General features: G+C 49.7%; 1 protein-coding gene and 1 long non-coding RNA gene across 4 annotated transcripts; one reads left to right on the top strand and one right to left on the bottom strand.

The window, feature by feature from the left end:
* Positions 1 to 107: 107 nt before the first annotated feature.
* LOC135185408 (uncharacterized) lies at positions 108 to 19,079 on the bottom strand. Its single transcript, XR_010306473.1, has 2 exons — positions 17,725 to 19,079; positions 108 to 1,559 (listed from the first exon to the last, which is right to left on the bottom strand). It is a non-coding gene; the product is annotated as an uncharacterized LOC135185408 (long non-coding RNA).
* LOC135185033 (thymosin beta-12-like) lies at positions 11,650 to 14,984 on the top strand. Of its 3 annotated transcripts, none has more exons than XM_064161327.1 (3): positions 11,650 to 11,759; positions 12,738 to 12,845; positions 14,646 to 14,984. In XM_064161327.1, exons 2-3 carry the CDS (start codon positions 12,746 to 12,748, stop codon positions 14,681 to 14,683), a joined length of 138 nt encoding a protein of 45 aa, XP_064017397.1. In that variant the 5' UTR covers positions 11,650 to 11,759; positions 12,738 to 12,745; the 3' UTR covers positions 14,684 to 14,984. The 3 variants fall into 3 exon arrangements, with proteins under 3 accessions (XP_064017397.1, XP_064017398.1, XP_064017400.1); XM_064161328.1 differs by lacking the exon at positions 11,650 to 11,759 and adding an exon at positions 11,966 to 12,209; XM_064161330.1 differs by lacking the exon at positions 11,650 to 11,759 and adding an exon at positions 12,555 to 12,602.
* Positions 19,080 to 21,637: the final 2,558 nt, after the last annotated feature.

Genomic DNA, 21,637 nt, shown 5'->3' with positions numbered 1-21,637 from the left:
TGCCCGAAGGAAGGGGGCTGGGGGCAGCTCAGAAGGCTGGTGCGGCCTCGTCCCGAGCCAGTGGGGTCGCCGTCCGGAGCCTCGGCCGATGCCGTAGCGCACTCGGCAGCAAGAAGCGGTGACACGGCGCTTGATCGTTTTCTCTTGTGAACCCCACCGTGACTCAGCCACTGTGCCTTGGCCTGGGCAGGCTCAGACGTGCCCGGGCAGTGCCCGCGGCCGTTAGTGTCACCGTGCGGGCTCCTGCCCTGCCGCAGCCTGGCGTTTCTCCTCCTCGCGGGAGAACATTCCCCGTAAGCTTTTTTCCCTGGATTCAGGCGTCGAGAGCCATCACTCCCAAACGCTTCCCGAGTGTAAGCGTGCCAGAAGTAACAAAGTGCCCTTTGACAACGAGCTAATGCGTTTGGAAGCACAAAATTTAGCACCCTGGAAACTAAGTTAGCAGAAGTTGGTGAGGAGATGCAAGCTGACACCGGGAGTGTTAGGAGCCGGTGCCTGACAGCCTGCAGTTCCCACATGCCACGGTGAAACTACAACAGCTTTTTCTGCCGTGCAGTGCCAGCAGCCATAGGTGGTGCCTTTAATAAAAGCATTTAAGGAAATTTGAATTTAGTTAGTTAAAAAAAACCCACAACGAAACCTCTTAGGAACTAAGCTTTTCTTCCCCGTGAAAAACTGACAATATGTGAAAGGGAGGGAAAAAAAGAGGGGAGTAGGATGGCATTAATTGAAACTTCTGTCTTGACAATAGCTCCAAGGGGTTTGTTTTGGGTTTTTTAACATCGATTTTTACCTAGAGACATGTTTGCTCATTAAGAGGATTTTGGATTGAGAGTCCTTAAAGAGTCACAATCCCAGAGTAAATTAGCCTGGTTTTAATCTGATCTAAAACTCTTTTCCTGCTAGAAGACTCAGTGCCAGATAAAAACAATCAAATGTGTAGGGGTCAGGAGAAATTACCTCTCAAGAGGCTTCTATTTGCTGTCAATCTGCTTCCACAGCAGATCTCTCCACTTCAACAGCTAATAAGATTTCCTTGCAGGGGGATGAGGTTTCCGAATTTGTATTTTGTATACATAGCTGTGTTCTTTCTGAATCATTTAGCCTCATCAACAACAATAAAGATACTGAATCAGAACAAGCTGGCAATTTTGTTGATGAAACATGGGAGAGAGCGGGCTCCAGCTGGCTCTTCAGCAGCTATGTTGGACACTTGACAGGAATAAAACTGCACGAAACCTGACACAGAAAACGCAGGCGGTCAGAGGGGACAGACAGCAGAGGCAGGAAGGCAGGTAGGTAGTCACTGCACAGCACCTGCTTGCTGGTTTAGAGTCCAAGACAGTGTCTACCCTCCTCTGAACTGGCTCCAAATATGCCATTTCATGCCAGCTTCTCCTACCTCCTTTCAAGCACTTCCAACGTTCCTTGCGGGGGGCAGACATATGCAGTCCCAGGCTGCCGTTTGAGTCTTTTCTGCTCACTTTGTCTTCTTGTTGCCTGTTTCTGAAAGGTTGAGAAGTTCTGGTGCTTTAACTACTCCTTCTGAGGTAGTAAATCTGAAGAGAAAAGAGGCAACACCTTAATGAGCAGCTGAGTGGTCACACCCCCCGAATACAGCTATTGAGGGCACCTGCCTCTGAGATCGCTGCTAAATGATGGAGCAGTGTGGGGCCTGTCCCTGCCCATTCCTCACTCTCGGAGAATTCTCCTGCTTACTGCCACGTGGCTTGGACACTCCACCAAACCAGTTTCAACAGTCCAGACAAGGCAGCGTGGAGCTCATGCAGGCTCATCTATCCCCTTGGCACCCGTTGGTGCATGCAGAGCAGCCCTTGTGTGAGTGCAGTTCGTGCAGGTGCATGGCTGCAGTCCCATCACATGGCACAGGACTGGCATCCACATGTCAGGGCATATGACAGTGCACTGCCTTGCACAGTGATGATGCCCTGGTGTGAGGCTGCTCACAAGGAGAAGGACCCATTGCCCAGCTGCTGCACAGCTCCAGGAGCTTGGCAGATGCATCTGGTCAATGTCTGTCTCCTACAGCTGGAGAGACAGAGTGCCACAGCAACCCTATGTCATCAGTAAATCCATGTCCAGAGCCATTTTCCAAAGGGGAAGCCTTTTCTATAGCTCAGTGTGTCATCTTACCAGTTCACTTAAGTTGCTCAGCCTAAAAGTTTTGCAAAGATTCTGCTGCTAAGTGCTCACAAATTAACTCAGGTAGACCTAAAACGATTCCTAGTATAATTCCCAGGTTTTCAGGAAGAGCTACTCATGAACACGAGTCATTATTACCAGAACTGAAGCCATATTTCCTTTATGAGTCCCCAGTATCAGTCCTGACCCAGCATGACTTGAGAATAAATATTCTCTGAACAGTTTAGCTGCCAATTAAGTCTAGTTCCAGCAACAGCCCTGCATTACTTCTCATGAGAAACAGAAGCAAATGAAAGCCCTGACCCAGCTGTGCTTAACGTTGTACAAGGCTCAGTGCAAACTGAGCTAGACTGCTGCAGAACACAACTCAATTTTGCAATGCCATCCAGTCCTTTGAAGGTTGAGAGCCTGCCATGCAATTCTTTACCTCCATACTGGGTCATTACCTCATTGGAAAGAAATGGAATCTGATACATACCAAAGCAACAATTTTTACCTGGGGGTAGAATTATCTGTGTGCCAGCAAAGCATTTGCTTTTGGTATTTGGCATTAATTGTCCATCTACAAACAAATAATTTGATAAGCTGTGCTGGACTTGGAAGTACCCAGGTTTTGCCTTAAGTGGATCCTGTTGATAGCTTGCAACAATATTGACAAACTTGAGTCTTTCCAGCACCAAAGAAGAATTAGCAAACAGTATCACTTTCCAGCTGGTTGCTCTGCAAAATGCTTTCCTTTCCTGCATATTTCATCCAGAAACAGAAACTGAGTCTCTACTTTCTTCTTCTTTTCTACAAAATGTTTTAATGCTAGCAAACATCATATGCCAGGCTGCCTAGCACAAGACACTTGGCCATGTTGGACGCCCATAGCTAACTGTGGAGCCTCCTGAATCAGCAAGTCCAGTTCTTCTGGCTCACAGTGTCCAAAGGGGCAGCTAACAATCAAAGTCCAGTTGCAAAAGCTTTGCCCCATATTAGCAAATGAAGCCTCACAACCAGGCAAAGAGGTGAAAGAATCTATCTTACAGCAACAAAAGCTCCAGCACAGAGAACACCACTCAGCTTTCCAAGGCCTGTCTGCCAGTACTAGACCCATCCCTGGAGATGTTCAAGGTGAGGCTCGACAGGGCTCTGGGCAGCCTGATCTAGCTAAGGATGCCCCTGCTGACTGCAGAGGGCCTTGATGACCTTCGGAGGTCCCTTCCAGCCCAGCCCATTCTATGATTCCATGGGGTTTTTTAACTTAATTCAGTATCAAAGGCACATGTTCTATGTAAATGTCAGACATTTGTACTCAGTTTTCTACCAGAGTTCTCTGATTAAAAATAAACATTTACAGCATACAGATTTTTCCCCCCCTGCCTCTGAATACTTCTCTGAATCTTAGTTTCAGAAGATCTTTCTTTAAAGCAGAAATCTAGCAATATGGGGCAAATGTGGCTTGTTCACATTTTAATTGCCTGGTTGCAGACTTAACTGAAGATAATTCTTCCCTTCGTGAAATTCAAGACATTGAAAGGTTAATTCAGTCTTCTCAGTTCCATTTCCTTCCTTCTGTTCTCCTTCCCACACTCCTCCCCCCCCATCTGTAGACAGCTGAGTTATTTGAATTTTATGCAAGCTAGTGTTCATCCAAAGGGAAAAATCATCCCATGCATGCATCAGAGAAGAGAAATGGACAATAGTGCACACTCCGGGTTCTTGCTTCCTAGCTTCTGTCCTCTTCATGCACCACTCTGGGCTGTGGACAGAGATGAACTCGTGCCCTAAAGCTAGCCTTCACTTAAAAGTTAACTTGAATTAAAGCCTGAACGTCCCCATCCCTTTTGTATTCCTGTTCTTTGTGCTCACAAGGATCTATTCTTGACCCGACCTGCTGCTTTTACTTTGAGCTGGGGAAAGGTTCACCTTATCTGCTGCCAACACAATCGCTCTCTGCTGCTCCCATGTTATTTCATGGTGTGGCCACTCGCACTCAAAGGACACTAACTTCAGAGGAGTCAGTTGGAGTGTGCAGTGCTCCTGTTAACCCTGTTCTGAAGGCACAGCCTTAATAAACCTGCAGCTGATTTCTCTGTATCTATTTGCAAGGAGAAAAAAAAGAAGCCACAAAATGTTCTAGTTTGGTCACATTCTGTTCACTTCAGGCATTGTGAGGGGGAAATAGTCTTGACTTTTGTTTGGGTTTGTTTGGGGTTTTTTACCTTTTAGAGAAGAAAGCCAGCATTTAACATAACATATTTGAAGCTTTTCTTCGTACAGGCAGAAGTTAACAGATGTGGAATTTACTGATTACCATTGTCTTACACAACTGTTGCCCTTGCACATAGTAGGTAACACCTGAGCAGGCCAATCTTTGTATAACCAGCTTATAAAAGTGGAAGAGAGGCTGTAAGAATCCCTTCAAGTAGAAATACAAGTTTTTATTCTGGAAATTACTCACAGAGACCAGATAGAAAAGATCCTGCTCTAGCAGCCTTGTTTCCTTAAGCAGCTGGAACACTTGAGCTTTTCCTTACCCCCAAAATAATACAACCTAATTAAGTTGCCAGGAAGTGCCAGGCTGTTGAAAGTGACAATACCTGGCAACACAAAGAGGAGTGCTGGGCAGGTACCCATCAAAACTACCTCCACAACCCTGCATCCCAAAAGTCAAGGATACACCAAGTATGTTAGGAGGAAGTTCTTCACAGAGAGAGTGATTGGCATTGGAATGGGCTGCCCAGGGAGGTGGTGGAGTCACCATCCCTGGAGGTGTTCAAGAAAAGACTGGATGAGGCACTTAGTGCCATGGTCTAGTTGACTGGCTAAGGCTGGGGGATAGGTTGGACTGGATGATCTTGGAGGTCTCTTCCAACCTGGTCTATTCTATTCTATTCTATTCTATTCTATTCTATTCTATTCTATTCTATTCTATTCTATTCTATTCTATTCTATTCTATGCTATTCTATTCTATTCCTACCCCAGACTGCAGTGACAGAGCCACCTATTGTCCTTTTCCCTCTGGAGCTGGTATCAAGTTAGCAGGTCTCTAGATTTGACTGCCTTCTCTTGGTTCTCTATTTGCTGCACACTGGGTGCCACAGTTTAGTCTCCATAAGGAATGGTGGTTTTCCTTTTGTTTAAAGCACAGAGTGTGAGAAACCCAACAGTGGACGGTTTAATTCTGGAGCAGCCAGCTGCATATTGTGGCTGCACTGACAAGAGCCATGTTTCAGCACACACCCAGTGCTCATCCAAGACTTTTGTCTTACTCTTTGCCTTGGAGCTGCTGCTTGCAGGAGATGCTTCCATCCAGAGACAGAAAGGAGAGGCATGAAAATGAGTAAAGACTGGAAGTCTTGCTGAAGTTGTGTTTCTAGACCAGTATTCCTCACAAACTGCCATCTGCACTAGAGCACACTAACTGCACCACATGCTTCTTTCCCCACCCTGTCTCGGGGGGGGGGGGGGGGGGGAAGTTTTTGCATGGACATTTTGTGTTCATTTTCATTCCCTTCAATAATGCTCAGGTGTGTCACCACACATGCCTGGAGCTGAGGACAGAGTGGCTAAGAGCAGCCAGACAAAAAGGGACCTGGGGTAAAGGGTTGGACTTGATGATTTGTGAGGTCTCTTCCAATCCTAATAATACTGTGATAGCAGCTGAATAGGAGCCAGCAGTGTGGCCAGGAGAGCCAATGGCATCCTGGCCTGGCTCAGGAGCAGTCTGGCCAGTAGAACAGGGGAGATTATTCTCCCCTGTGCTCAGCACTGGTCAGGCCACACGTTGTCCAGTGGGAAGACACAATTTTGGGTCAGTTTTCAAGGCAGTTCTGTTGCAAGAATCTCCATCTGGTGAAACTTTTAACAGTATATCCCCACACTGAGCTTTGTAAGCGAACAGAAAAAGAAGAGGGAGAGAGGAAATTACCACTCCCAGCAGCTTAAGTTTTCTCTTGTTGCTCTTTGCTGCCGTGGGGCTCCTGGTATAGACTGCCTGAAGTGCAGAGAGGTTTGGTAATCATGGGTTAGGAAAAACAGCCCAAGCAGAAGGACTCTCTACAACTGGCTTCTCCTTTCCCCTCATCCTCCATATGCACCTACCCTTAAGGTTCAGCGATCCCGATGAGGACAACAAAGCACCTTAGGTAAAGCCAAAACAGAAGGTAGAAGACAAGTGTCAAGTCTTTCCACACTAGCAGAGCAGTGTTGCAGCAGACACCGTGCCAAAGGGAGATCATTGCCTTCCTTACACCCCCAGGATTCATTGTCTCCTAGCCTGGGAACCTGTCTCTGTTCCCAAACATGGATATTTTTTTTGGCAGCAAGACAGAACAAAAGGCACAAAGAGAACTAAGAAAATCCTTTCAGTAAAGCTGTAGTCTTTTTTTTTTTTTCCTTTTTTTTTTTCCTGTTCCCCTAAGGATGGGAAACCTAAGGATGGCTTTTAACACACCCAACCCTGCCACCTTTCTGGAAGGCACTAACTGGGACCTAGAGGAATTAGGGTATTTGCAGATTCCAGCCCAGCTTTTGACCTTGACAAATGAATCCCCTACCTTTAGCACCACAAGGTTTTGAAAATGAAATCACTGTTATATTTGAGTGGGTGTGTTATTTCGAGACAGCACTAATGTGATTATAAAATCAGTTGTGTCAGCTTATTGGCTCAGCTACAGACACTGATCTGCTCGAGCGTCTGTTCCTCGAGCCGGCTGCTCGCCTTAGGGTGCTTTGTCCCTCCTGGGCTCCATATAGAAATAGGTGTGAGAGAAAGAAATCACTGCTTCTTGCAGCTGCCCACTTAGTCTCCATGAAAGTTTGCATTTCCAGAGCACCTCTTGTGCCAAACACGAGCACAGCATCTCCCCAGCCCATGAAAGGCTGTAGCTCTTTCATGTATGTATCTATGCCCCTGCAGCCCCAGCCCCGCACAGGCTGGAGCAAGTTAAAAGCGCTGAGTGGCAGGAGGCTTCAGACCTCCTGGCCTTACCCCTCAGACTCCCCTCCAAATTTTCCTTTGTTTTTGAGCTCCCTTGAAACCTTTCCTCTCACCTTTTAACTGTGTCCTGGTAGCCAGTATTTGTTTCCCCCTGTTTCTCTGTGGGTGTCTGAGAGACACTCGGTAGCTTGCGCTGCCAGGCATGGTTTAATGCTGTCTGTGGTGGGTGACTCACTGGTATCAGAGGTGTCAGTCCTGGCAGGTTTGACTCAGCCCTTCATCCTTTGGCAGCAGATTGAAATAAAATGCAAATTTCCATTGTATCCAAGGCAGCTTTCCAGACATGGCCATACCAATGCTGTGGTGGTGTACTGTGCTTTAGCTGCATAGAGTCTATAAAGATCCTATACCTTGCTTGCTCCCCTGGCTTGCTGGGTTTTCTCCCTTCTGTGTGTTGGATCAGCTAAGCATTTCTGTGCACCTCAAAGACCATTGTGGTGTTTCACAGAATCACAGAAGCATGCAGGTTGGAAAAGCTCTCCAGGATCACCAAGTCCAACCTAGAACCCTACTCTACAAGATTCACTTTAAACCATATCCCTAAGCGCCACATCCAAATGAACCTGAAACGCATTCAGCATGGGTAACTCCACCACCTCCCTGAGCAGCTCATTCCAGTCCCTGACCACTCTCTCCATGAAAAACTTTTTCCTAATGTCCAATTTAAACCTCCCCAGCCTCAGCTTGAGGCCATTCCCCCTTGTTCTGTCTCAACCTGTGAGAAGAGCCCAGCAGCAGCCCCTCCACAATGTCCCTTCAGGTAGCTGTAGACTATTAGTTCCATTGCTACCAGCCACACCAAGGCAAGGTGACTGCCACATTCCCCTTACTGAAGGTGCTGACTGAAATCCTGCCATTAAAAGCCTGCCAGAGAACTGCTTTGCTGCTTTTGTAGCAGGAATAGCTCAGCTCCCAATGAAAGCAGAAGGCACCTGAGTAGAGTTGCCTGCCCATCTTTCCCTCGCACACTCTGCAATGCCCTCAGGCACAAACTCTCCATATGAAAACCACACACAGCTGTGTGTGTCCTGCACAGAATATGTAAACATGAGGTTTGACTCCAGCTTGAGCTGTGTTTGACCACAGAACCAAACTTACAAGCTCCAGAAACTTGGTGGGCGCTTTATGCAATGGTCAAGATGTTCGTTATGGAGATGGTATCTGCTTGGCTGCAGCTGAGGGCGAGAACCCTCCTCATAATTATGTTCTGTGGACAAACACTATTGCACCTTCCTCAAAAACCCAACCCAATATCAATTAAAATCTTGGTCATCCTCATCCTCCCAAACCCAAACAGTGTTTCCCAGACTGGTTGTAATACTAGGTCTGACAATAAATCAGGCAATTAAAATGATAGTGGTGAGAAAACACAAGCATGCCTACTCTGTCTTAGCGTGTTTAGAGTAGCCTGAGCTGTGCTGTGGATGCTAAGAGCTGAGCCTGGGACTGTACAGAGCAAGCCAGAAGCAAGATTCCTATGCTCCACTGTCCTGAACACTTTGTTTGCTCTCTGCACCCGAGAGATTTTGGGCCAGTCTGAAAGTTTAAGAGGTTTTGCCCTTGCAATTTCTTCTCATCGTAAGGATGATTGATTGTTACTTGTAAAAAAAACCTGAAACTCACAAACTGCCTGAACTCCTGAATCACCCAGATTGAATTTTAAAGTCTTTTCTGATCTTCCAAACTGATACCCAGCCTAACATGAAGAGGTTAATGCTCTCCACACAGACACTAAGACTGCTCAGTGCCAAATGTCAGCTGCAGCTCACACCAAATATTCCTCCAGCAGTCACCTTCCTGCTTATTCCCAGGGAGGTTTGGTCAAGAACACAGCTTTCTATTTTTGACAGTTGGTTGGAGTAAGGGGATGGAAGCAAGGGAACCAAGCCCTGATGGTACACACACACAGATTTTGTATGGAAGGCGAGAGCAGATGCAGAGGTAACCAAGCCAGCCAGCACAAGCCAGCTGAGCTTCCAGCATAACAAAAATGCAGCTACGCTGCTGCCAGGATGATCTTAGATCCAGAAGCAGCACAGCCAGGTTTGCACAGGGCTGAGCTGAGTGGGACCCAGACCATGTCTCTGGAGCTCCAGCTGAGCAGCAATATGCATATTTTTCCACCACTACACTGGTCCATTCTTTACCTCAAATACTACAGACACAGCCACAGAGAAAACCTGCTCTCAGGCTGGTGCTTGCCAGGGCACACTGCAACCCCTGCATCCTCTGAAGATGTGGAAAAGAGGATGGATAAAGGAAAGCATTACTGGGTGGAAAGGAGCCACTGCTTATGAATATTGATGAATTAAAATATTTGTTTGTTTGGGGTTTTTTTTGTTTTTTTTTTTGCATTTCATAGAATCATTTAGGTTGGAAAAGACCTTTAAGATCCTTGAGTCTAATCACAAACCTGTTCATTATGTTAATTTAAACAAACATCAGAAGAAGAGGTCTCTCAAACGCATTTAATCACATTAAAATCATTTTCTCCACAGGCACATATCAGACTCAGACCCACTCTACTCAAGCCTATTATGCCAACAGAAGGGAGCATCTTCCTGCAGCTCTCAACCAACTGTGAGACATCTCTGTCTCCCTCAGCTCACTGACCAGGCTCCCTTCGTAGGCAGTAGAGAAATGTGAATACTCCACAAGCACAATTAATTTTATCCCAGATTGATTGCCTCCCTATTGCTGATGGAGGAGTCCAGGTGTAAATCATTCAGGTACAGACAAGCAAATCCACACCACCTGCTGGAGGATGCACAGAGCCCTTCCCTCCCCAGCCTGAGTGCCTTGGAAAACAATTCTCAACTATTTTAGTGCTGCAAAGCAAGAAGTGTAGCTGGAGCTGTGTCACAACCACAGGGATGCCCACAGCCCTGTGGCTTGAAGAGGTAGGTACTGGTGGCATTCACCCACTGCTCAGTCTTGTTCTCTCCTCTAATACAAAATGCATTGCAAATAAATGCAAGGACTCTTGGCCACTGTTGTAGAGTCACTGGGGTTGGAAAAGACCTCTAGATTGTTTGGGCCCAACTGTTAACCCAGTACTTCCAAGTCCACCACTAAACCATGTCCCTCAGCACCACATCTGTGCAACTTCTAAATACTCCAGGGATGGGGACTCCACCACTGCCCTTTTAAAGACTTTCCTGCAAGTGCCTCAGCACCCTGCAATGCCTTCTCCCTTCACTGCAGCTTTAAAAGTTCCCTGTGAGCAAGCCCAGCATGCTCCACACCATGGGATGGGTGAAGCACAGGGAAAAGGCACATGTGCAGGATGGGGCAATGCAGCTTCTTGCAGAGTGAAGGTTGGCTGTGGGCAGCTGCCTGGTCTGGCTGGTAGAGCCACAGGCTCTTGGGCTAAGGGAGGCACCAGCAACTGGGTTGGTAGCTACCAAAACATGAATAAATGCAAGAATCATTGCACTTCCTTCCAGGACACATTCCTGGCCGCCAGCATGGTGCTTAGATCATGCTTGTCTCAGGATTTGGTCCTCGGTGGTGGCAGAAGAGGAGGCTCAGGGGTGACCTCATGGCTGTCTACAACTACCTGAAGGGAGGCTGTAGCCAGGTGGGGTTGGGCTCTGCTGCCAGGCACCCAGCAACAGAACAAGGGGACACAGTCTCAAGCTGTGCCAGGGGAGGTCTAGGCTGGATGTTAGGAGGAAGTTGTTGGCAGAGAGAGTGATTGGCATTGGAATGGGCTGCCCAGGGAGGTGGTGGAGTCACTGTGCCTGGAGGTGTTGAAGCAGAGCCTGGCTGGGGCACTTAGTGCCATGGTCTGGTTGATTGGCCAGGGCTGGGTGCTAGGTTGGACTGGCTGAGCTTGGAGGTCTCTTCCAACCTGGTTGATTCTATGAACTGTGCCATAGCTGTGCTTAGAGCCTGCCTGAGTCCCGAGCATTTGCTTCTGCCAGCCTGGGCAGGTGGGGGATGACCCACAGGTGCTTTGCTGAATTCACAGGCTCACAGGATGTCAGGGGTTGGAAGGGACCCAAAGGGATCACCAAGTCCAACCCCCCCTGCCACAGCAGAACCACACAATCTAGCTCAGGTCACACAGGAGCACATCCAGACAGGCCTTGAAAGGCTGCAGAGCCTGTGCCAGTGCCCTGGGAACCCTACAGTCAAGAAGTTCCCCCTTGTGTTGAGCTGGAACCTGCTGTGCTGCAGCCTAAGTCACCTGAAAACTCCCCAGACCGCAGCACCAGCATCTGAATGAACTCCCGACCCCACCTCAACTCCAGACCTCAGCACTGTCAAAGCAGGGCAAGGAAGGACACTTAAATGCTATTGTCTTGGTAGATGAGGAGAGGAGAAAAAAGGGAAAGCCTGCAAAGCTTCCTTTTGGCAGCTCTCCATGCCACTTTCCCATTTATTTCCCTGCCCTGTGCACTTTCAGCGGGAGCAATCTGTCCTCTCCCTAAAGCCTGAGCAATCCCAGCGCCGAACTAATCAATATTAATAGCAATGGGCTCGGGCGGGGGGGGAGGAGAGGAGAGGAGAAGAGAAGAGAAGAGAGGAGGGATTACCCTGACCTCTCTCAACTCACACCGCCTCAGACGGCCACCGAGCAGCTGAGGAGAGAGCAGCCAGACGGTAACGCCATGTGCTTTTAGTAGCTTTTCTCTTGGGTTGGGTTTTCCTCCCCCCCCCCTCCTTCTCCTGTGACTCTTTGCTTCTGTTGCCTCAGTGCAGATACAAATGAAATCTGAATGTCTTCAAGGAGGGAGAAAAGAAATCATTTCTAGATGTATCTCTAATTCTACCAAGCCATCCCCGGGCCAAGCCTCGCCTCGCTGGGAAACTCCACTGCAATCAGGGGAATGACAGCCCAGGCTGGCTTGGATTTCTATTAAACCCAGGGACTGGATTAGGGAAGTTTTGACAGGTGAAGTGGTGCATTCCGGTGTGCTTTGTGGATTTCTCTTCTAGCAGAGAACAATCAAACCCACTCAGCCTGCGAGTGGGAGAGCAAACAAAGGGCTGGGTGAACCGGTCCTCTGTTATTAAGCACCAGTGCCCACAGCAGCTCATCCAGATCCGGGGGTATGTATGCACTCAGGACAGGCTGGCTCAGAATTGCAGGCAAATCCTGTTGCTTAAAGCAAAATCCTAAGTGAAGCTCTTTGTTTCTGCCGGGGATTCGGAGCTCGCTGCAGACTCTGTGGTTAGCAGCGTTCCTCCGAGCAGGCATTTACGCCAGGAGGCACCGTGGATTCTTGGCAAATTAAAGCTTTGTCTTTGCTGAGATGTTCTGGTTTCCATGTGCAAAAAGAGGGCTTTTCGAGACGTTTTGTCTGGGCAGGAGGAGAGGGGGAGTGGTGGTGGTGGAAATAATCTAGCTACAATCTTATTTGTGCCTTTCCTCTTTTGCTCTGAAAGAGACAAACCTCAGGGAGAGGTCCCAGGTTGAGGTGTCTGATTTGTGGCTTTTCTTGGGTAAACCTTTTTCTTTCTGTGCTATCTTCCACATTTCCCCCCCCCCCCCCCCTTTAGCAGAAAACGTTTTGCAGATGGCTGGCATCACAGCAGCAGGCAGTGAAGCCAGGGGTGTGTTTTGCCTTTCTTTGTCAGGACCCATCATGTCCGACAAACCAGACTTTGCAGAAATCGAAACGTTCGACAAGACCAAGCTGAGGAAGACAGAAACCAGAGAGAAAAATCCGTTGCCCACTAAAGAAAGTAAGTGCTCAGCAGGCTGTTTGAACTAGGAGCAGCAAGGGCACAATCTGTGTTGCAGCTAGTATGCAAAACGAATGCTAATCACAGGATTACAGGCTCAAACTCATCCCTGACTTTAACTGGGATAACACTAAGACTTGTACTCTATGCTGGGCTTCCAAGGGTAGGAGTAGTTACAACCCATGGTGTGGTTTTGTCTGGAAAGTCCTTTCTGATGGGATTGCTCTTGCTTCTGCTGAAAGCAACACCAGTTTTGCTGCTGGCTGCAGGTAATGGAGCAGACTGCTTGCAATTATTGCTCTCTACAACTGCATGAAAGGAGGCTGTAGCCAGGTGGGGTTGGTCTTTTCTCCCAGGCACCCAAGGGCAGAACAAGAGGATGCAGTCTCAAGCTGTGCCAGGGCAGGTATAGGCTGGATGTCAGGAGGAAGTTCTTCATGGAAAGAATGACTGGCATTGGAACGGGCTGCCCAGGGAGGTGGAGGAGTCACTGTCTCTGGAGGTGTTTAAGAGGATCCTGGATGAGGCACTTAGTGCCATGGGTTAATGAATTAGAAGAGTTAGGTGATAGATTGGACTGGATGATCCTAGAGGTCTCTTCCAACCTGGTTAATTCTGTGATGCTTTGTAATTCCTGTGTTCCCAGCCCTTTTGGAGGCAGAGGTGCCCAGAGGAAGCCTTGTACATCCCTGGCCCAGAATGCCCAGCAGGTGCCCAGGCTCTGGATTTACTTTGTTATCAGGCAGATGTGCCCCTGCTGTCAACCCTGGCTAGGAGGGCTCCAGGCACCTTTTCTGGCAATAAGGCTGCAAGAGAAACTGATCATCAAGAGAGATGTTGAGGTGCTGGAAGGTGTCCAGAGAAGGGCAGCAAGGCTGGGGAGGGGCCTGGAGCACAGCCCTGTGAGGAGAGGCTGAGGGAGCTGGGGGTGTGCAGCCTGCAGCAGAGGAGGCTCAGGGCAGAGCTCATTGCTGTCTGCAGCTGCCTGCAGGGAGGCTGTAGCCAGGTGGGGTTGGGCTCTGCTGCCAGGCACCCAGCAACAGAACAAGGGGACACAGTCTGAAGTTGTGCCAGGGGAGGTCTAGGCTGGATGTTAGGAGGAAGCTGTTGTCAGAGAGAGTGATTGGCATTGGAGTGGGCTGCCCAGGGAGGTGGTGGAGTGGCTGTGCCTGGAGGTGTCCAAGCAAAGCCTGGCTGGGGCACTTAGTGCCATGGTCTGGTTGACTGGCCAGGGCTGGGTGCTAGGTTGGACTGGATGAGCTTGGAGCTCTCTTCCAACCTGGTTGATTCCATGATCACCCTCCCCTAACAGGATGTCTTCCCTGGCAAAGCACCCTTGGGCTTTTCTGATGCAGGGTCTTCTCCTGCAGACATTGTGCACAGGCAGCCAGAGGGGGGGGTGATTTCACATTCAACTTCCATGTGAACATGTCACTGGGACCTGACTTCATGAGCTGCTCCTTCAGAAGAGCCTCACTGACCCCCTGGGATGTGTCAGAGCTGACTGCCACAGAGATGCACTGTCCCTCAACACCAGAGACCTGCTTTTGCCCTGTTTTATTATCTGCACTGACACTAGCTAGAGCTGTGGGTACAAGAGGAGGTTTGGGTTGCACATCATGAATTGCCCCCAGCTAGCTATGCAGATGTGAAAATGAGTTTACATTTCCAGGGTGCCCAAAGAAATCAAGTGAGGCCCTCCCCTCCCCAGCTTGAAAAAGGACCACAGAAAGCTGTCCCCTGCAGAATAATTACCCTGTTTACTGATGAAGTTTTTTGTTCCCTCTGTTTTTCTGGCAGCTATTGAACAGGAAAAGCAAAGTGAAAGTACAGCCTGAACATAACAGCTGAAGATGTGACTGCTGCTTCTTCGATGGGCTTTTGGCTTCCTACTTGGGATGTTTTGCTTTGTTCTTTTTCTCCCCCTTCCCCCTCCCCCCCAATGTTTGTTGTCCCTTTATTTTAGCAAACTCTTGCTTATTTAACGTTCCCTGGGGAAGAAGTTTGGGTTGTGTTTGCTGAACGAGATACTCTGTGTTTGTGTTCTTAAAATTGTTGACTCCAAGTTCAGCCAAGAGAAAAAGGTGGTTTGCATAAAAACTGCTTTCCTAAGCCTCACAATAAACAGGTTTCTTCTGATCAGCTGTCTTTGAGCCTTGCTGAAAGAGGGTTCAAATCACAGCTCTTCCTAACAGCCTCCCCACTTTGTCTATGTCACCACAAATGGGAAGAGTTACTCCAGGCGCTCTCAATCCTGGCACACAGCCCCTCACCACACACACACACCTGTATCTTGGAAGCTCCCAGGGCCCCAGATGGCACCAACCCCCCAGGACCCCCACACTGCCTTCACAACAAGCTGGAGCCTTCACTTGCCCTGGCTCGCTCACAGGGGTGCTTCAGAGGAACTGAGGAGCAAGATTCGTGTGCTAGTAGCTGCTAAGCTTTTGAACCCCCAGCTTGGCAGCCAGCAGCGATAAGAAAAGTTGCTGGGCTGCTTCAGTCCTGTCCAGCAGTAGATCAGAGGTCTCAGAGACAAGCACTCACAAATCCCATGAAAAATAGATGGTGAGGCTGAGGAAATACTCACATTAGCATCCCAGATGGGAGAAGGGCAGCAGCACCCTCTCCATAGCTTTTTCCCTCTCTATACCCTGCCGAGATTCAGTCAACCTTGGGATAACTGCAGCACACACAGCCCTTGGCCCATCTAATACCAAACAGCATAGGAAGGCAGGAAGGTGGGAGAAGGCAAGAAAATGTATTGTTGCACTGACTTTTTGGGATGAGAGAGGGACCTTCAGTGGCACAGGGGTGCAGGATGCAAACCTTGAAAGCAAGCAAGGACTCCCTACATCTTCATTACTGCTGGTGCAGTTAACCCCCCACTGGTGCACAGAGGGCTCAGCAAAACCAAACTGGTACCAGCACAGGGGACTCTCAGTTGCTTGGTATGACATTATCTCTGGAATTCATTTGCAATCAGATTAGGAAAACAAGTGCTCACTCTGGAAAGCTAAAACTGCTGCCCCTGGAGGTTCAGTTGGATCCTGCTGGCCTTGTGAAACAGGAATAATTCTATGGGCTTCAGCAGGGGTATTCTGGGCTCACACCTGTGTAAGGTGGGGGAGAAGCTGTTCTGCAGGCCTGCAAAACCAAGAATGGGTGGTTGGGGCAGAGCCTAGAAAGTGACTTAGGGCTTGCTTGACACTTGACATTGAACGAGGATAGTCAGAAGCACAATTAAACAACAGCAGCATAGCCACATAAAGGGTGACTTTTGGTGGTGACAGGAAGCAAACAGAGGTGGCCAAGAGAGCAAAGGAGAACACACCAGGACTAACAACTCTAGTTAGAGCTCCGTTATGCCAGTGGCACCCAAAGAGCCTGGGCTGCTCCAGTCACTGCTCATCTGTTCAACATTGCTGATCTTCTTTTTTCATGACCAAGGTTTTTTGACCTTGCTTTGTTTGGCACTTGACTCTAAGGGTGCTTTTTTTAAGAGTCTGCTGGACTAATTAAAACTCATTGTTATTGAAAGGGTGAAGAATGTGAACGGTTAAGCAACAAGGAAAACTGTTGTCTTAGTGACTCATGCTCTCTCCTCACCCCCGCACATTTCAGGGTCAAAGAGCCTTTGACGTTACTTCATTATCTGCTTCAATGTCAGCTCCTCCGTGGAGAGAGCATCCAGAGACAGCCCTTAGAGCAGCAACACCTACTGGAAACTCATACAGCCAATACTGTTCAACCAATTGGACTAGATGACCTCTGGAGGTCCCTTCCAACCCAAACCATTCCATGATTCCCCATGACTTGTCCACAGGGTGACTTTGAGCACTGTATTGCACTCAGTGAGCCCCCGCACTGGACCTTGTCCTTGTCCTTGCCAGGAGACAATACTTGGTTCCACATGGTGATCTCCTCCCTTCCCTGCCAGCTCAGAACAGTTGCCAGCTCACTCAGGACAACATGGTACAAATCACCAAAAAACCCCAAGCTGGTGGCCAGTTCTGCACCCCTAAGTCTTTCCAAAAACTCAAGGTCTGGGCTGTGTCCTCGAGCACTTTGCAGGAGGAGGGGAAGGGAGGTCTGGCCAGAGCAAGGAAACAGCAGGTATATTCATCTCCCGTGCTTGCACAGATACAAAGGATTAGCAGTGTGGCTCTGAGGAGTATGTGAGAGATAAGAGCACTGCCTACAGCTCTGGATTTGTCCAAGCACTTGGCTTAGAACTGCACTGGCGCCAAGTGCAGGGCTAATTCTGCATCTAAGAGACCTCTTCCCAGTTCAGCTGTTTGCATGTAAAGCCTGACCCTGTGAACCTAAAGCTTTGGTGCTTTTATTCCTGTCTCAGCCCACCATAAAGGCCATAAAGACAACAGACACTTGAGCCAAGTCCCCATCTCTGGACATGGCTGCACAAGCTACAGCAGAGCTACACAGCATCTGCTCACCAGGAAAAGCTGAGGGTGAAAGGCCAGATCTGCTCACCCTCCACTCACACACCCCAGGTGGAACAGGGCAGGGTTTGGAGACTGTTTCTTTCACCTTTAGCAGTTAGGGAGGCTTAAAGGTAAAGACATGCAGTTATAGTACCCCAGTATGAGAAGTGTCCTCTCTGCTGTGCTTCAGCCCAGGAACTGGATCATGAGGTTAAAATGTGCCAAGAGAGGGACAGGTCTGACTCCCTCACGTCTTAACTAAAGAGCATTACAGCCCTTACCTGTGAGGCAAGATGTGGACACAGACCAGGGAGCTGCTCATCATGTAAGACTAAGGCAATTAATTCTCACAATTCAAGTCATTATGCTAAGGAAGTGCATTTGTTCCTGCCACTCTAAGGGACCTGCAAGCCCAGCCAAAACAAACAACTTACCCACACCTAGGAAGCACCTTCTGAGCGTTAACCAGGTCCTGACCTTCACTCCCTGGAGAAGCATTCTTCAGTGCTGAGGTTCACCAACAGCCAGGAGCACCCATGCAGGAGGTTGGCTGAGCTGCAGACAACTTCACCAGCAAACTCAACCAGCTCCAGGTGGGAAGTTTAAGTATTTTTGCCAATTAACAACAGCACTTTTCCCTTTGAATCCTTCACATAACGAGATGTTGCCTTGCAACCCCTCCAAAGGAAAAACACCTTCCGTGCTTCATCCACTTAGAGCAAAACAAAATCATCAGGTGCAGATAAAGACCCCCTCTCCTGGCATCATCAGCCAGCCTTGTGCCTGGCATCACAGGGACAGTGCCAGCCCTCTTGGGATCCTGGCCAAGTCCACCTGCCCCAGTGAGTCACCTCTAATTGCTCCGCAGAGTTGCAGCAAGCCCTGGCCGAGCAGAGGAAATCTGCATTCCTGCCGTCACCCTACAGACATTAGCTGATCGAACAATCCTCGTTAGGCAAGTGTTTGATAGCAGTGAGAGCCAGGGAGGACGAGCCCTGAACCCTGCTCTCCATAGAAAAGGGCACCTGTCTGCTGCACCTTGGTCGGAGCCCAACTAAAACCCCCTGGAGATCCTGCTGAGCACAGCTCGGATTGCACAGATCGGGGCTCAGCTGCACACGGAGTTATTTTCCAGCAGCGTTTGGATGTTCTTATTGGGATGTTCTCTCTTATTTGGGTCATTAGCCCTGTGGCTGCTGAGGCATCTCGCAGTGACTCTCGAGGTCCAGCTCTGCAGCAGCGAGGGACTGAGCTCGGGCTGGTGGCTGGCTCACCACAGTGGAAGCTGGCATGCCCGGGCAAGGCCAAGGCTGCAGAAGGCTTAGCTTTAGGGAAGCACCTTTGTGGGTTTCTGCTGTGCTCCTGCTGCAGCTGAAACCTCTTCGACTAAAAGAAGAACACGGAAAGAAGCAAGGGGCAGATGTGAAGGAGCACAAGCTCAGTGAGATCAAGGCTTGGAGCTGATGGAAACGCAGCCGAGGAGGTGCCCATGGCAGCAGGCACTGAAGGCAGAAGCCAGGCTGTGTCCCATGCCTCTGCCCAGCTCCCACCTTGTTTTCCCAAGAAACACAGGCTTGGAAACAACAGCCTTTGGAAAAGCACTGCCCTTCTGGTGCCAAGCCGCGGAGCCTCCCGCACCGCACAGGCACGCAAAGGAGCCCAGGCAGGGGCAGCTGGCCCCGGGCTCTCCACCGGCTCCTTGGAGCCCAGCAAACAGGTCAGCGGGTCCCCGGCCAGCCCCGACGGTGCCAGCTCTTTACTGGGTACCGAGCGTGTGCCGGGCCCGGGAGGCTGCTGGCCCCGGGCTCTGCACCTGCTCCTCGGGGCGCGGCGAGCCGCGCAGCCCCAGCCCGCTGCGGTGCCCGGCGTGTGCCGGCGGCAGGCCGGGGCCGGGCGGGACGGCAGCAGGTGTGCGCGGGGCTGTGCGGCGGCTCCAGCCCAGCGCCGCTCACAGCTGACAGCAGGGCGAGTTCGCAGGCACCTCCCGCCGTGGGAAAGGGAAAGGCACAGGCAGCTCCTCAGCGCCCTGCCTTGGGAAGGAACAGTTGCTGGGGTCGGCTCACACGCAGCTTGTGCGCTGCGCTGACAACAGCTCCTGGCAGCGCCTACCACCCACTGCACATCTCCCGACGCTCCGTGTTTGCTGTGAGGCTGGCTCCTGAATTCATTCATAGGGCGGGGAATGGGGAAGCCAAAAGAGGTTTGCTAGCTCATGTCCTCGGCTGCAGCCAGAGCAGTGTGGGCAGCAGGGCAAGGGAGGGGATTCTGCCCCTTGGCTCTGCTCTCCTCAGACCCCACCTGCAGTCCTGGGTGCAGTTCTGGAGCCCCCAGCACAAGCAGGACATGGAACTGTTGGAGCCAGTCCAGAGGAGGCCACCAAGATGCTGAGAGGGCTGCAGCAGCTCTGCTCTGAGGACAGACTGAGAGAGTTGGGGCTCTGCAGCCTGGAGAAGAGAAGGCTTCGAGGAGACCTTGGAGTGGCCTTCCAGGATCTGAAGTGGGCTACAGGAGGGCTGGGGAGGGACTATTGACAAGGTCTTGTAGTAACAGGAGGAGGAGGAATGGGTTTGAACTGGCAGAGGGGAGATTGAAACTGGATGTTAAGAAATGGTTCTTTGCAGTGAGGGTGGTGAGACACTGGCACAGGTTAAGGGTGGTGAGACACTGGCACAAGTTGCCCAGGGAGGTTGTGGAGCACAGAAGCACCCAATGTGATCAAAGATCAAAGATCACATTGGGTGCTTCTGTGCTCCACAACCTCCCTGAAGATGTTTAAGGCCAGGTTGGATGAGGTGTTCTAGTGGGAGGTGTCCCTGCCTATGGCAGGGGATTGGAACTGGCTGAGCTTTGAGGTCCCTTCCAACCTAAATGATTCTTTGATTCTGTATGGTCAGAGACACATCAAAATGAGGTCTATCAGGGCTCCAGAAGTAGGCACCAAGAGGGAAAAAAAATCATTTCCCCCCCTCAGAACAAAACATCAGGCTCAGGAATTCCAAGCTGGTCTTGTGCATTTGGAGGCAAACTCAGCATTGCAATTTCTGCACTTGGCAAAGCTGCAACAAGCAGGGAGGACACACACACAAAAATGATGTGTGACTCCAAGTGGGTGTTTTCAAACAGCATCTTGTTTGGGGGAAACAATCCCTCTTGCTCTGTTTTGGTTTCTCGTGGTTCTGAAAACACCTCTCCTCCTCAGAGAGAAGGATTGGGTTTTTTTTCCTCTATCTCATCATGCCTGACCTTGGCTGCTTGCCCCATTCCTGCTAGTGCCAGAGTCACCACCTCATAGTGCTAAAGAAACACACGTGGGTCCTGTCCCACACAACTCATTTAGCAATGAGGAGATCATCCAGAAGATCAGAGAATCGTTTTGGTTGGAAATGACTTGCAAGATCATCGAGTCCCTACCCTTATTTAACTACCTAAGCCTGATGCTAAGCCATTTCCCCCAGCACCACATCTCTGCATCTTTTAAATGCCTTCGAGGGATAAGGATTCAAGCTCCTCCCTGGGGAGCTTGTTCCAGGGATTGAGAACCCTTTCAGTGAGGATATTTTCCTAATCTCCAACCTAAACCTCCCCTGGCACAACTCAAGGCCATTTCCACTCCTATCATTTGTTCCTAGAGAGAAGAGACTGACTCCCACCTGGCTCCAACCTTCTTTCAGGGAGTTACAGAGACTGAGAAGATCTCCTCTCAGCCTCCTTTTCTCCAGACTAAACAACCCCCAGTTCCCCCAGCTGCTCCTCATAAGACCTGTTCTCCAGACCCTCCATCAGCAGGGCAGGGGATGGAGGCAGCCTGGATGCCACGGGGTAGCCCCAGGGTGATGCAGCATGGTATCCTATGATGCTTCATCCCAGAGGTGTGCCACCCTGCTTGGGTCCATGCTGGCAGCACCTCTTGTAAGACACCCAGCTGAAAATCCTCTGCTCTCTGAGCAGACCTCTGACACCATTTGATTGGCACACTGCTTTACCATCCCCAGCCCAATGCACACAGCTGGGGCTCCAGTTTCACTTCACTTCTTTTTTAATGTGTTTCCAAACCACTCAGGGACCTGGAAATGTCAGGGCAGCAGTGTGGCTGTGCTGGCTGCAGCAATCTGCCTCCTTGTACACAACAGCTGAACAAGGACTATTTATTTCAAGCAGGAGCTGAGTGTTGGCTCCTCACAGTGCTGCCCCCAGCTTTGTTAATTTTCTAGCTGTAGAAAGGAGCCAATAAAGCCTTAAGCCAACCTGCTCTTCTAAACGGTGTCTGAAGCATTCAGTGGTGCACAGCCAAGGTGGAAAGAGAGGAGCTTAACCTACAATAACACTCAGCATTCAGAATGGGCTAAA

The sequence above is a fragment of the Pogoniulus pusillus genome, chromosome 22, assembly GCF_015220805.1.
Source record: "Pogoniulus pusillus isolate bPogPus1 chromosome 22, bPogPus1.pri, whole genome shotgun sequence".
NCBI classification, from domain to species: domain Eukaryota; kingdom Metazoa; phylum Chordata; class Aves; order Piciformes; family Lybiidae; genus Pogoniulus; species Pogoniulus pusillus.
The sequence above is the reverse complement of the archived record's forward strand: the minus strand, read 5'-3'. Positions and strand labels throughout refer to the sequence as shown.